The sequence below is a fragment of the Eulemur rufifrons genome, chromosome 6, assembly GCF_041146395.1.
Source record: "Eulemur rufifrons isolate Redbay chromosome 6, OSU_ERuf_1, whole genome shotgun sequence".
NCBI lineage: Eukaryota > Metazoa > Chordata > Mammalia > Primates > Lemuridae > Eulemur > Eulemur rufifrons.
This window is the reverse complement of record NC_090988.1, coordinates 51,636,259-51,651,469: the sequence shown is the minus strand read 5'-3', so window position 1 is coordinate 51,651,469 and position 15,211 is coordinate 51,636,259. Positions and strand designations below refer to the sequence as shown.

Here is a 15,211-nt window from a genome sequence, read left to right as displayed (position 1 = left end):
TGAGTGTTGTTAAAGCAGTAATAAAGCCTTTGTTGAATGAATGGAATGCTGTTTAACAGCCAAAACTTGCCGTTGACACCATGCTGTGTAATCTGTGATTGCTTTGTGTGTTTAGGTCTTAGCGTGGATACATAGAGAAGCATTTGTGTATAATGGTCCCTTTCATGTAGCAATAGATCTTGGATATCTTCCTGGAAATTTACTTGTGATGATTTTGCTGAAATTGAATGAATAACAAGTAATAAAATTTTATTAATAAGAATTATAGTTTATAAAGTGTTTCTAATTCACTATTTCACTGTAGCCTCATAATAGCCCTGTTATTTTCCAGGTGTCATTCTCCTTTGAAAGGTGAAGAAACTATGGTCCAGAAAGGTTAATTGACCTGTCCAGGGTCACAAAGCTTACACATGGTGGACTGGGGACTGGAACTATTTTTTTAGTCTAAATTCATTATTCATTTTTTTATACCCTGCTGCAAATTTTATTGATGATATTTTAGATGCAATAGAATGATAGACAATATAGGCCCAAGTTTAGCTTGTTGGAAATTACCTCATACTCTGTGATTTCTTTCCAAATTGTGTGGCTCCTTTGTTGACCTCTTTTCATTTAAATTGGCAGGTACATTTTGAGGGTCTAATGGAGAAGGCGAATTGTTCAGTTTGGTTAATTCATATGGTCAGCCAGTCAGCAAAGTTTTGGAAGAAGTAATGATACTATTAATCTTCTTAGAGCTAGAGATAGATATTTTGAGAATTGTTTAATTTAGACACTTTGCGGATTAAGCTAAGGAATTCTCTGTCACAAGGAAAAAGGAATGTCTTTTTTGTGTTTTTCACTGATTTAAAAGTAATATATACTTGTAATGAATTCAAACTATACAAAAATATATTAAGTATAACATAAAAGTCCTTTGTAATAAAAAATAACACTTTTAAATCGCTTTTTTGCTTTATTTCCTGAAAAAAGTATTGTACATATATATTAGAATATATATATCTATACACATTACATACATATATACATTTATATATGTATATCATCAGTTAATGTTTGGAATAATTGGTTAACCATTTGGGGATGAAATGAGAAGAATAATACTTAGGGTTGCATATTGTTGGGGAAACAGGTATTTTCATAAGTGATATTATCAATTGTTATAATATTTTTAGAGAACAATTTGGCAATATCTATCAAAGTCATTGGTACTGTACTTGTTCTTTGATCTTACAGTTTTCCTTCGAAAAGTTTGTCCTATAGATTCAAGTGTGTTAGGATATATATCTATAAAATTGTTTATAGCATTATTTGAAATTTCTAAAAATTAGCAATAACCTAAATGTTCATCAGTAGGAGATTCCCTTTTAAAAAATTGGAATTATCCCTTTTCTTATTTAAAAATAATTGTTCATAGTGGCCTCATCCTATCATCTCAGATAAGCATTGTTAGCATAATTATAAAAATTGGGACCTTGTTGTAAGTCTTCTCTTAAAACTTGTGTTTTTTTCACTTAATACATTGTGATTATCTCTTACAAAATAGAATAATTATCTTTTTTTTTAAAGGAAGACATGAACAAAGTAATGTAGATGTTATGTTTGTCAAGAAGTTCTTTAACCAAAGGAGCCTGCCCATAAGAATTTTGTGTCTAGGTCCACTTTTCTTTTTTTTTTTTTTTTTTTTTTTTTGAGACAGAGTCTCACTCTGTTGCCCAGGCTAGAGTGAGTGCCGTGGCGTCAGCCTAGCTCACAGCAACCTCAAACTCCTGAGCTCAAGCGATCCTCCTGTCTCAGCCTCCCGAGTAGCTGGGACTACAGGCATGCACCACCATGCCCGGCTAATTTTTTCTATATATATTTTTTTAGCTGTCCATATAATTTCTTTTCTATTTTTAGTAGAGATGGGGTCTCGCTCTTGCTCAGGCTGGTCTCGAACTCCTGAGCTCAAACGATCCGCCCACCTCGGCCTCCCAGAGTGCTAGGATTACAGGCGTGAGCCACCGCGCCCGGCCTCACTTTTCTTTTAATGCTTGAAGATTCCCTAGCTTCAGTCATTAGTAGACCACTTTGATGTGTTGTACCATGTTTGAGTTCCATCTGTATTGTTACATATTTAATATTTTTCTTTAAGTTGACTATTTTAAAACTTATGTCTAAGCATAATCTGTGAAATTGTTCAATAAAAAAATATTTATTGAGTGTCTACCCTGTGCCAGGAATGGTTTTAGATGCTGAGGCGATATTAATAGCAGTTGAAAAAACAAGCACTGCTTCCCTCATAGAGCTTTCAATTACAGGTTGGATATGTTCGACAGAAATTTCAATGTATTAGAAAAAAAGTAAAAGTTTGTCCACGTATCGCCTAAAATCATCTCAAGTAGCAGTGGTGTGTGTGTCACACCACTTGGGGAAATACTGCCCTATAACAATATATGGATACAAGGTTCTACTGGGAACCTTGTATCCTTTAAGTAAGTTTGCTTTCTGACAGGTATGTATGGATAAGTATATAGCTCCTGTTTCATAAAATGCAGAAACATAAAATAGGTTGACGTTCAACATAAGGATACAAGGTTCTTCTCTGCAGTGGCAGGAGAGCATGGAGGTGACGGTGGTCAGGGTTAGTAGAGGGAGTGATGGAGAGTTGTTTGGAATGTCTGTCTGAACCTCTGACATGTTTTGATTATGTCTTCGGGGTTTGTAACATTTTTCAGCATATATGAAGGTTTGTAGAATCATGAAATTTTAATGCTTATAGAGGACCTTCAATTATTAGTTTAATTCTCTAAGTTGTCTAATGAAGAAATGGGTCCAAGAAAATTAAAGAGACACAGCGTCAGTGACAAAGGGAGATGTAAAACTTAGGTTAACTGGTTGCTACTGAATAGATCAGTATTCATTCCACAATACTGTGATGGATAATTGTGAGAAATGTTTGAGAAAAACAGAGGAGATAGAATCAGTTGTCAAGAGTGGAAGTGGGGAAGGAAGAAGAAAGTTTGAGTTTTTAAGAGCTCAAATTAAAAGGACCCACCCAGTAAGGGTCCAATCACGAAATTAAATTTGAAAAGGCTTTAACCTTCTTTACTGATGCTTTTTCCCTTTAAAACACTTTGATTTAATCTTTATTTTAATTAATTTTTTTACAGATGAAGGTACAGAGAGAATAGATTTCTTAAAAATGTTTGAATATTTTACTGGAACATATGTTTAAAGTTTTACAGGATTAAGAGTTAGTTAATGAGCTTATTTTCTTTCATATCACTTATTGTTCTTTTTCTTCTTTTCCAGAATTTTATAGAAGTGAAGTGATTAAGAATTCCTTGGTAAGTTTGCTTTCTGACAGGTACATATGACTAAGTATATAGCTCCTGTTTCATGAAATGCAGAAACATAAAATAAGTTGAGGTTCAGTCTGGTTTATGATACTTTGACAGATCTGCTCAATTATTGTTAAATCATCACTGATTTGTTCATTGATGAATCTCTAGTGATTAGAACATGCCTGGCACATAGTAGGTGCTCGATAAATATCAGAAAAAATTGATATTTTTTTGGTTAAAAACTTTAATTTTGTTAAAAACTCGAATTCTATAATTCTCTCACTTCCATTTGCTGTAAAGAAGTTTTATTTTATTTTTTATTTTTTTTATTATTATTTTTTAATAGAGACGGGAATCTCACTCTTGCTCAGGCTGGTCTCGAACTCCTGAGCTCAAACGATCCACCCGCCTCCGCCTCCCAGAGTGCTAGGATTATAGGCATGAGCCATCGCGCCCGGCCTATAAAGAAGTTTTTGACTGTTTGACTTGCCAAAGATCATAATAAATGATACCTTTGTTTAGATATGTTTTTTTTTAAGAGTTGGGGTCTCACTTTGCTGCACAGGGTGGGTGCAAGATATAGTTCTTAAGAATTTTATGTCTAGGGCCTTTGTAGGGTACTTCCACTTGTGTCTTAGTGATGCCATTGTTCATTTAGAAAGTTGGAAGTGTCCTACTTTTGATAGCGTCGTGTACACTGGATATTTGCATAAATGGCTCAATTTATTAGGCCACATTGAAAAAAAGAAGAGCTTAATGGTAATGAAATATCCTTTTAATAGTGCAAGACCACATTGGTTTTGGCCCCTGTCCACTTTTTCAACCTCATCTCCTAACACTCTTTTCCTCGCTCATTGTGTTCTAGGCATACTTCCTTCTTTCAGTGCTTCAAACACGCCAAGCTTGTCTTGTTCCTTTTGCCTAGAACATTTGTTTCCTTAGCTCCTCACTTGACTGAAGAGGTCTTTGAGGTCTCAGCTATGTTATTTCAGCAAGGCCTTCTATGACCATTTCATCTAAAGTAGTTCCCTTTTCCTTGGTAACTCTTTTTCATACACCTTGTTTTATTTTCTTTAGAGCATTCATCACTGTTGGAAATGCTGTTCACTTGTTTGTGTTTATTAACTGTCTTCCACCTACTAGAACATAAGTTCCATGAGATTGGGGACCTTGCCAGTCTTGTCACTACTGTAACCTTGGAGTCTAGAATAGTATAGATGTTCAGTAAGTACTTGTTAAATGAATAAATGGGGATCAGTAATGTGTTATATTTATAGAATCCGTCTACATATGTTATCCCATTTTGATTCTTAGGACAACCTATAAGGTAGATGGGGAAGATCTTAAGACACGGATATCTAGAGAGTTCCTGTGACTTTTGCTGAGTCACACAACTGCATGACCAAAACCCCGGTCCAGACCTCTGTCTTCAAGTCCCTGCTACACTTTCTTCCTCATCAAGCTGTCTTCTAAATGTCTCTAAAATATCATAATAGATTTGGATCCTAGGCCAGACGGTTCCTTGATCCCATCTCTGGGGAGGTCTAATCACCAGTAAAGTTTTGGTTCTACTTATATTAAATGATACATGATAAATGCCTTGCACCATGCCTGACATATAATAGCTACTGAGTGAATATTAGTTTTGCCTTCTCTCCTGGCTCAGGTGGAAACAGTAGTAGTACGCAGGCAGAGCTAGGGGTGATTTGGGAGCGGATAGAGTAGAATTTTGCATTCATATATTCTGTCTCCTTTTCTATAGTTAAATGTTTCTGTAGATGGGGATAGTTTTACAACATCACACTGATTGTTTTTTTCCTCCCCCTGGATTTGTGTCGTAATGGACCATATGCCATAGTAGTACTTTAGTGTATTGTTCTATGTTACAGTATTGGATTTACTTGATATTCACTTCATTTCCACATCCACATTTCTAAACATCATCTCTCTGGATATTAATGCTTACCTTGATTTCCTTTTGGCTCCTATCTTTAATTGCATTGGAACTATAGGTCATTAAATATGAAACGACTGATTTCGAATCAAAAGTCTAGTTTATTATATCTCAAACAAGAAGAAGTACAATTAATCTAAATATGTGTCTAAACTATCGACACAGTTTTGCCATCTGAATGGTAGCTTGTTTATGCCAGTAGTGAAGAAGCCTGGAGAGCGAGTGGCAATGAAATTACGAAAGGCATTTTCCACAGCTTGTTGAAAATTGACTGTTTTTCCTTGCAAGAAGTGGTCCAAAGTCTGGAAGAAGTGGTTGTCAGTTGGTGTAAGGTCTGGTGAATGCGGTGGATAACAGTGAGTGTCCAAGTCTAGCTTCTGTAGTTTCACCAGAGTTGTTTGTGCAACATGTGGTCGAGCGTTGTCTTGCAAGAGGATTGGCCTGTCTCTGTTGAACAATCTTGGCTGCTTAATTGCAAGTAGCATCATTATTTCATGCAATTGTTTGCAGTAGATATCCACAGTAATCAACTGACCAGGTTTCATGAAGCTGTAGTGGATAATACCAGCGCTGGACCACCAAACAGACTCCATTAGCTTTTTTTCATGAATATTTGGTTTTGGACTGTGTTTCAGCACTTCATCTTTATCCAACTATTGTGCCGAACGCTTGCGATGGTCAAAAAGAATCCATCTTTCATCACATGTAACAACATGGTATAGAAATGCTTCGCCTTTATGTCATGACAGCAAAGAAAGGCAAGCTTGGAGATGATTTCTCTTCTGATGCTCGTTTAATTTATGCAGTACCCATCTATCCAGCTTTTTATTTTTTATTTTTTTCTTTTTCGTTTTTTTTTTTTTTTTTTTGAGACAGAGTCTCACTCTGTTGTCCAGGCTACAGTGCCGTGGCATCAGCCTAGCTCATAGCAACCTCAAACTCCTGGGCTCAAGGGATCCTCCTGTCTCAGCCTCCCAAGTAGCTGGGACTACAGGCATGCGCCACCATGCCCAGCTAACTTTTTCTATATATATTTTTAGTTGTCCATATGATTTCTTTCTATTTGTTTAGTAGTGATGGGGTCTTGCTTTTGCTCAGGCTAGTCTCGAACTCCTGAGCTCAAACAATCCACCTGCCTCTGCCTCCCAGAGTGCTAGGATTACAGGCATAAGCCACCTCGTCCGGCCTATCCAGCTTCTTTACCTTGCTGATTAGTTTCAAATGGTCCAATATTGTTGAAATAGTAATGTCAAACCTTGCTTCTAATTCATGCATAGGTTGAGATGGATTTGTTTCCACTACTTTCAGCTCATTGTTTTCTCCCTTGGCCTCAGGTCTCCCACATGGCTCATTTTCAAGATTAAAATCACCAGAACAGAATGTCTCAAACCATTGACGTACTGTGCCACATCCTTCCCAAACACTTCATTGATATTTCGAGCTGTCTTTACAGCATTGGCTCCATGACAGAACTGATATTTGAAAATAACACAAATTTTTGATTTATCCATGGTTTCACAAAACTTGCTCTTAAAAATAATATGAAAGATACTCACAAGCCAAAACGTGCATTTGAAAGATTGAGGATGTACCTTCACAATAAAAATAAAAGAAGAAGTGTCAAAGTGAAATGTCAGAGATATCAACTGTCAAGCTTAGTACTAAAGGAAATCAGATGTTTCTTAATAACCTAGTGTCTGTGAGTTGTGATACATTCATCCCTTGTGCACTTAGGCTGAATGCTGTCTCCAAAGGGTATCATAGAATAGATTCAAGACAAGGGAGAGGATTGACCTAAAAGACAAGGTCCATTTCAACTCAGGAGTTGTACTGGAATTGTTTCCTGAGTATACCACTTACAACATTTGTTTGCATTGTAATTGTTCATGAACATTCCGTTTTCCAAAGTAGGTGAAAGCTCCAGGAGGTCAGAGATTGTCTGTACATCTTTATGTCCCCTTAGTTCCCAGTATACTGTTTGGTAGTTATTTGACAAATACTGATTTGTTATGTTCCTTTTAAGGGTATTCTTTGAGATTATGATGTTTTTGGAAAGGATTCTTTTTAGTTTCTTTTATATCTTAATATAGGTTCTATAAAATTCATTTATTCTTTTCTTTTTGAGGGAACTTTTCTTTCTTAGCTTTTTGCTAAATCATTGTGATTGGTTCAGATTAATGGGCATTGGGCACCATAGGAGTCAACAGCCCTCAGAGAATATACCAGAGGCAGCACATTGTTATCTCCCTTCTTGCTGTCTTTAAGAACCACTACCAGGCACACAGAGAAGCAGAATTTGTTGGTTTCTTCCTTGCTTAAGATTTTGCAGTTCTTAGACTATTTGCTGATATTTGCTGAATAGTTAGCAGTTTAAATGCTTTTATCTTACTGGTTACCATTGTGCCTGGCACATACACAATGCTCCGCAAATGTTTCTTGAATACATGAATTCTTCTATAAATGTATTTATTGCCTTCTAAGTTATATCCTGAAACCACAAATCCTCAGCTACTGAAGGATTAGGCAAAGATTTGAATACTTTATTTCTAGCTAAGGCTTTACGTAAATTTTCACTCTGGTGAACTAAGCCTGGACTCTGATGGGCTTGTTAGTATTCTTTTTTATTCGTAAAACTTTAAGGTGCGGACTGTTTTTCTTAATTTATAGTCTGAGCTTGATCCTTAGACCAGAATGGCTTGGTTTTGCCTCTCTGATGTCAAAGGAGACATGGAAAAATAAACTCAAGATTAAAAAGAGTATTTTCTCCCAAAAGTTAGATAAACTGTCCTTATGTGCCAATTCTGTGCTTCTTTCTAACTCCTGAATACTTCAGATTAGCACTGTCCAATAAAGCTTCCTGCAGTGATGGTAATGTTCTATGCACTATCCAGTACAGTTGCCACTGGCCGCATGGCCATTGAGCATTGAAATGTGGTTGAGTCCTACTTGAGAACTGAATTTTAAATTTTTAAAAATTTAAATAGCCACATATGGCTAGTGGTTATTGCATTGTACAGCATAGATCTAGATGCTTGTAAAAGGGTTTCTTACAATCATTAGCTGGAAGAAATGTACCCTTTTTCTTTTTTAAAAAATACTTTGTACTTGTTCCACGAGTCCCATACTAAATCAGTATAATAGTTGTTTGTATGGTTGTCTTAGCTTCTTTTATATATAATAAACTTCATGAAAGCAAGGAGCTCATGTGTTTAATCTTTATAATCTTTATAAACTTTATAGTCATTGTATTGTGATTTGCTTGGACTTGGCCAAGAAAGGAAATATGTATAGTATACCCCCCACATATCCATATCTAAATCTAAGTTGTCCATTGTAAGACTCAGCATTATTTTATGTTCACAAAAAGTAATAAACACTTCTAATTAAACTGAAATTAAAGAGTTTCAGTTTGGCAATAGTCTTGTGTGAGTTGTGATCCAATTTTACTAACCTCTTGTTACTTGGAAATTTTTTTCATCCATTCTAGGATATTTAGCAGTCTTTCTTTCAGGTGCATTGCTTGACCTGTGATAAGGAATTCTATCAGCAATAAAATATTTATTTCCTTAAGTCTTATAAAAAGGTTGGATGAGATAATTTCTCCACTGAAAATATTTGCTTCCCTGATATTTCATGATTCATGCCTCATTGCTCTCTATTCTGTGCTTTTTCTGACTACACAAAAACTTAATATTATACTTTTTATTGAAATTTGATACATATAGAAGGGTTTACAGATTATAAGTATACAGCTTGATGAATTTTCTTAAACTGAATACACCCATATAACCAGCACACAGACCAAGAAATAGAATATTTTCAGCACCCCGGAAGCCCCCTCATGCCCTCCTCCGTCATGGATGCTCTCCTGACTTTTAACACCATAGATTAATTTTACCTGTTTTTGAGCTTTATGTAAAGGAAATCATATGTTATGCGCTCTTTTTGGTCCAACTTCCATGTAAGGGTCATTTATATTATGGGGTGTATTTGTGGTTTATTTGCTCTATAGCATTCTGTTGTGTGACGATAACATAATTTATTCATTTTTTTTGTTGATAGGCATTTGGTTAATTTTTAGTTTTAAGCTAATGTGAATAGTGCTGCTACAAACACTCTCCTGTTTGTCCTTTGGTAAATGTATGCATGCATTTCTGTTGGGTATATATCTAGGAGTGCAGTTGCTGGGAATATGCATATGATCAGTTAAAGCTGCCAGTTTTCCAAAATTGTTTCATTTATACTCTCACCCCCAGTCTGTGAGAGTTCTGGTTACTTTACATTGTTGTGGACACTTGATTTTTTTTTCTTAATCTCTTGAATTCACATTGTTGATAGATATTATATACAGGACTTATTGTTTCAATCTAAATCAAGAGAGGTATTTTAAGTGGCAGTTAAACTCAGCACATGTAGTTCCAACAGTTGTGCCTAACTTAAAAGAATTGAAATCAAAGACGGCTATTTTTAAGGGTGTGCATGATTCTTGATGACTGCCACCTGGTGGTCAAAGAGTGTAGGACCTATTGATTTTACTCTTTCTAAAATCAGAATTCATCTTACAATGCAAAAAAAAGGTACATGTTAGAACTGATGATAAATGGGAATATGTTAGATGGTAATAAATAAAATGGAGTAAAATGAATCAGACAAAGGGAGTGTCTTCTAGGAGTGGTGGTGGTTTTTCCATGGCAGTCATGTAGAAGGAATCACTTGAGCAGCAAGAAGTGAGGGAACAAGCTGTATATTTCTTTGGGGAGGATTGTTCTGGGGCAAGAAACAGGGAAGTACAAAAACAGGAGTGTACTGAGGTTTTCAAATGGCTAAGAAGTTAGTATGAGTGGAATGGAGTGAGCAGGGGTGGTTTGAAGTTTTGCTGGGCAAGTATGACAGAGAGACAGAGCAAAGGGAATTGAGGATCAGGGCAGCAGAGGAAATGACTACAATAGGAGGTGATAGTCAAGGGCTGGGTGGCATGAGAATGAGACTTTGAAAGGGATACAGTTACAGGTGATGCAAAGTTGGGAGCATCTGGTGGACAAAGATCTCTCCCTGCTTATTTTTCTATTTTCTATAGTCCCCAGTATAATGTTTTGCCCAGAGGAGACCAATAAATGTCTGTTGCATTGAATAACTGGAATAATCCACCTTTGACACGCTAAATGGTAGAGATGTCTTCAAGTTATAGGTCAGAGTCATAGTTTCTTCTCAGATAAATTTAGCATATAACAATTAATGGTCTGTGCAAAAGCAATTCATATAACCAAAATGTTTGTACCCCCATAATATTCTGAAATAAAAAATTTAAAAAAAATAAAAAATAAAAAAACAATGGTGAATGTGTATTTCAACTTTAATGTTCCTGGCTTTAGCTAGTCATACCCTCCAAATCATCTTTTTGGGGGTTCAGGGGGAGGTTAGATCTTTGATATTGTTGAAGGGTCATTGGGTTAGTTAACAACTAAAATGATTGACGCAATAACAATGAAAATGACCAAATTCTCTTAACTTGATTTTGTGCATATACAGATGTAGAAACAAATTATTTCTGTAATGAATGCGCATGTCCCTTGGCTTTAACACGTGTAGAGTTAATCTAATCATTAGATATTTTTCCAAAAGTGAGTTTTTAACTCTTATTAGAATATTAAAAATCTCATGGTGGGAGTAAGAATGGTGATAGCTAATTTGTATGTGTTTTGAAATTTCTCTGTACATGTATGTTTCTTTAATAAATGAGAGGTATCAATTAGTAAGTACCCACCTATGATTTAAGTAGCATGTTGGATGTGTTATACACATTATTTCTCATCCTCATAACAGTGCTGAAGGTAAGAGATATACCTCTTTTATGGCTAAGGGAGGCTGAGGAACTTGATCTAGGTCATACAGCTAGTGACTGGCAAAACTGATGTTGAAGAGCCCTGCTTTTTTGCCTCCCTTCTATCACACCTTCTTACAACTGATTAAATGTCTGCTTGAAGTCTAATAGAGGTTAATGATGGGCTTTATAATCAAATAAACGGAGTTCTAGAGCATATATTTTAGGGAAAGCATGTGACATAATTTATCAGAACCATAAACTTCTGTTGGAATTGTGACTGAGCTGTTTTTAAGTCTTTGTGGAAAAAACTTACTGAACAGTTCAAATACTTTTTATGAGTAACTAGCCTGAGTGATTCTCAAGCCAAACCAAGTTTGTGTTTCAACTGAATTGTGACTGAATGATTTAACATTTAATTTCTGTGTGTGTGTGTGCGTGTGTGTGTGTTGTTTATGTCAAATTATGTTACCCTCTGTTAAACTGCGTCATCTTCAAGGTTTTCTAACTTCTGTCTGATTAACCACATGATTTGAGGAGATGGAGATAATCAATACATGCAGTTATAATACCAGGGAAGAACAGGATGCTGTGAAAACATGCAGAAGTGTTATTTATCTCACTTTGGAGGGAGGAGTTAGGAAAGGTTTCTAACAATTAGTAAGTCCTAAGTTGAGACATGAAGTCTAAATATAGGTGAAGAAGAAGGGGAAAGAGAGTTTATTATGCTACTGCTAATTATAAAATCAGTATGCAATTCCAGCAAGATGTGTTGTATGTCTTCAGAAAGTTAGAACAACTTTTATGAATTCCTGGCTGTGTTTCTTGTGATTATATATCGAGCAATGTTATAGTAATAAATAATGGTAATAAATAATGATTTTAGGTTCAGTAACAAATAATTATTTTAGGTCCTCTTGTGGGTAAATAGTAAGCAGTGAACTTTTCAAAGCTTATAAATATCCTGATATTCTGCTATTGCACTTTAAGTGGTATAAGTCCCTAGATGTTAGTACTTGAATAATTTGTTCTAACTAGAAATTGGGCAAATATGTATAAGTTTGAATATAAATAAAAAATAATCTGGGTCTATGCAGTAAAAAGACTGGGCATTAAAGCCTTTGAATGTGTGGCAGGCTGTATCTGCCTGTATCTGAATGTACCAACTTAGAAATTATTGCTTGTTGTCTGACAACTATTTTGTAAAAGTATAAAGGAAAGTCTTTGTAATGGGAAGATTGACAATAGCTCTGCTGTATTAATGTTGTATTGGCTTAGATAGAACACCCAGATCATCTATTCAGCCACATGAAATAACTTCAGAAAACTCCTCTCTCCTCCAAAGGCTTTTGATTTATTTTAGAATGAAGTATTTAAGAATATTAAATACAGGCCGGGCGCAGTGGCTCACGCCTGTAATCCTAGCACTCTGGGAGGCCGAGGCAGGTGGATCGCTCGAGGTCAGGAGTTCGAGACCAGCCTGAGCAAGAGCGAGACCCTGTCTCTACTAAAAATAGAAAGAAACTGGCCGGGCGCGGTGGCTCACGCCTGTAATCCTAGCACTCTGGGAGGCCGAGGCGGGTGGATTGCTCAAGGTCAGGAGTTCGAGACCAGCCTGAGCGAGACCCCGTCTCTACTAAAAAAATAGAAAGACATTATATGGACAACTAAAAATCTATATAGAAAAAATTAGCCGGGCATAGTGGCGCATGCCTGTAGTCCCAGCTACTCGGGAGGCTGAGGCAGTAGGATCGCTTAAGCCGAGGAGTCTGAGGTTGCTGTGAGCTAAGCTGACGCCACGGCACTCACTCTAGCCTGGGCAACAAAGTGAGACTCTGTCTCAACAAAAAAAAAAAAAAAAAAAAAAAAAAAGAAAGAAATTATCTGGCCAACTAAAATATATACATAGAAAAAATTAGCCGGGCTTAGTGGCACATGCCTGTAGTCCCAGCTACTTGGGAGGCTGAGGCAGGAAGATGGCTTGAGCCCAGGAGTTTGAGGTTGCTGTGAGCTAGGCTGACGCCACGGCACTCACTCTAGCCTGGGCAACAGAGCGAGACTCTGTCTCAAAAAAAAAAAAAAAAAAAGAGTATTAAATACAACACCCTCCCCCCTGCCCCCCTGCCCCCAAATCCCGCCTTCCTCACCATGCAGTACGACCCTTCGGATACATTCACCAAGTCTTTTCTATTTTCCACGTTGGAAAGGGGTGGTTATTTCATGCTTTCTCTGGCACTGTGTCATGGATAGTGAGAATTTGAAATTATGTTACTTCATATTCTAGAGCACATGTGTTTTTGTTGAGAGGTGATCTTACACATAGGGGAGTAAGTGGCTACCTTTTGAGGTAGTGTAATTTGAAGGCCAGGAGGATCCTCCAACTCCTGCCCTGTAGGCTTTAGGGCCTGAAATTATGTCAGGAAGGGATGACTTCATTTAATTTATCTCAGCAGTCACCTCCTATATTTTCCCTTGTTTGGTCTCCTTAAAAAAAATTTTTTTGTTACTTTTTATTGAGATATAACACACACAGAGTAAAGTACACAAATAATAATAGCCTGATGACTTTTGAAAGGGAACAGATCAATGTAACCAGGTCAAGAAATAGAACCTGATCAGCACCTCATGTTCTTTCAGTCACTAGCTTTTCCCAAAGAGAACCATTACCACTCTCTGACTTTTAATACCATAGGTTAGTTCTGCCTGGTTTTGAACTTTTATGTGGTGTATACTCTTTTGCTCAGCATAACTGTGAGATTCATCCATATTACATATAGTAGTTTGTTTATTATTATAAACATATTGTTTGGTGAACATATGTGTGTATTTTTCTGAGGTATGTACTTAGGAGTGGAATTAATTGCTGGGTTGTAGGTTATAGTCAGCTTTAGTAGATATTGCCAGATCATTTGCCAAAGTATTTATATCAATTATATCCTTACCAGCAGTGTGAGGTTTTTGCTCCCTATCCTTGCCCAAACTGGTATTATCCGTCTTAATTTTAGCCATTCTGGTGGGACAGTGGTATTTAATTTATACTTCCTCATAGACTGTTCTAGTTGAGTACCTTTTCACGTGTTGGCTGTTTATTCTTTTCTATGAAGTGTTCTTCTGGAAAAACATGCCAGTTAATGCCAATTAAGAATAAATAAATCCTGTGCAAGCATTTAAGACTTTCTAAAAAAGTTTATGGGACGTATTTGATCTAACTTGATAGTTAAGAAGTCCTTCTTCATGCTTTCTGCTTTTGACTATTCAAGGATAACATGTGATGTTGATGGTCTGTTGAATTCCAGTTTAGTAAAACGTTTTTTTGAGTTTTCATGTCTATATTACCTTTTTTGGTTTCTCTCTTCTCCCCTTTCTTAAGAGAAAATTATTTAACGTTTTCTCAATGACTTAGGGTTATCATGAGAAACTCAATTATTACACTAGACTTACCCTTCAGGGGCTGCCTCAGACATAAAGCCCGACTGCTCTTACTCTAAACGGTCCCTAACAACATGGCCTACCTCGTATACTAACGTGATCCAATGCTTTCATGTCTCTAGAGTCAGAGACATGACTCTTCCTGTTCCAGATAGAACCAACTGTGTGACCTTAGGGAAGTTACTTAATGGTTTCTAGCATCAGTTTCTCTGAAGAACTGGGATAATGTCTACTTCACGGGACTCTCTTGCATTTTGTGAAGATTAAGAAAGAATATATAGTCAAACTGGTAGTATGGTGCTTGGCACACTGAACTTGCACTAATAGGGTGCCAGGTACTGTAGAGGACAAGCACTCTAGTGCTTGTCCCTGCCTTTGAGGAGCTCACGTTCTGGAGGGGAAGACAGACAAGTGCCAGGTGCCACAAGAAAGTTAACTACTCACAGGTTCCATGGGTGTACAGAGGAGGAGCAGTCAGCCCCAAGGACATTCATTGCTCTCCCTTTCTTGTAATTATACCAGTAGTAAAAATGAGTAAAACGGTTTTTATTCTGTATTTATAAAGCATGATTCATATTAGGTGAGAAAATGAATCACTTTTTCCAAATGAATCTTAAGCTGTGCTTTCTGGTCTTTGCCTTAAATTTTAATGTTTTTGACCCTGAAATGATTAGGTCTTCT

General features: G+C 36.6%; 1 protein-coding gene across 3 annotated transcripts in view; it reads left to right on the top strand.

Moving 5' to 3' along the window:
• The window catches only part of UVRAG (UV radiation resistance associated), a 281,364-nt gene that overhangs the window by 34,362 nt on the left and 231,791 nt on the right, over positions 1-15,211 (top strand). For all 3 annotated transcript variants that reach the window (XM_069470994.1, XM_069470993.1, XM_069470992.1), the window contains exon 3: positions 3,295-3,329. In XM_069470994.1, the coding sequence (XP_069327095.1) occupies positions 3,295-3,329 (35 nt within the window). The remainder of the gene's footprint in view (positions 1-3,294; positions 3,330-15,211) is intronic.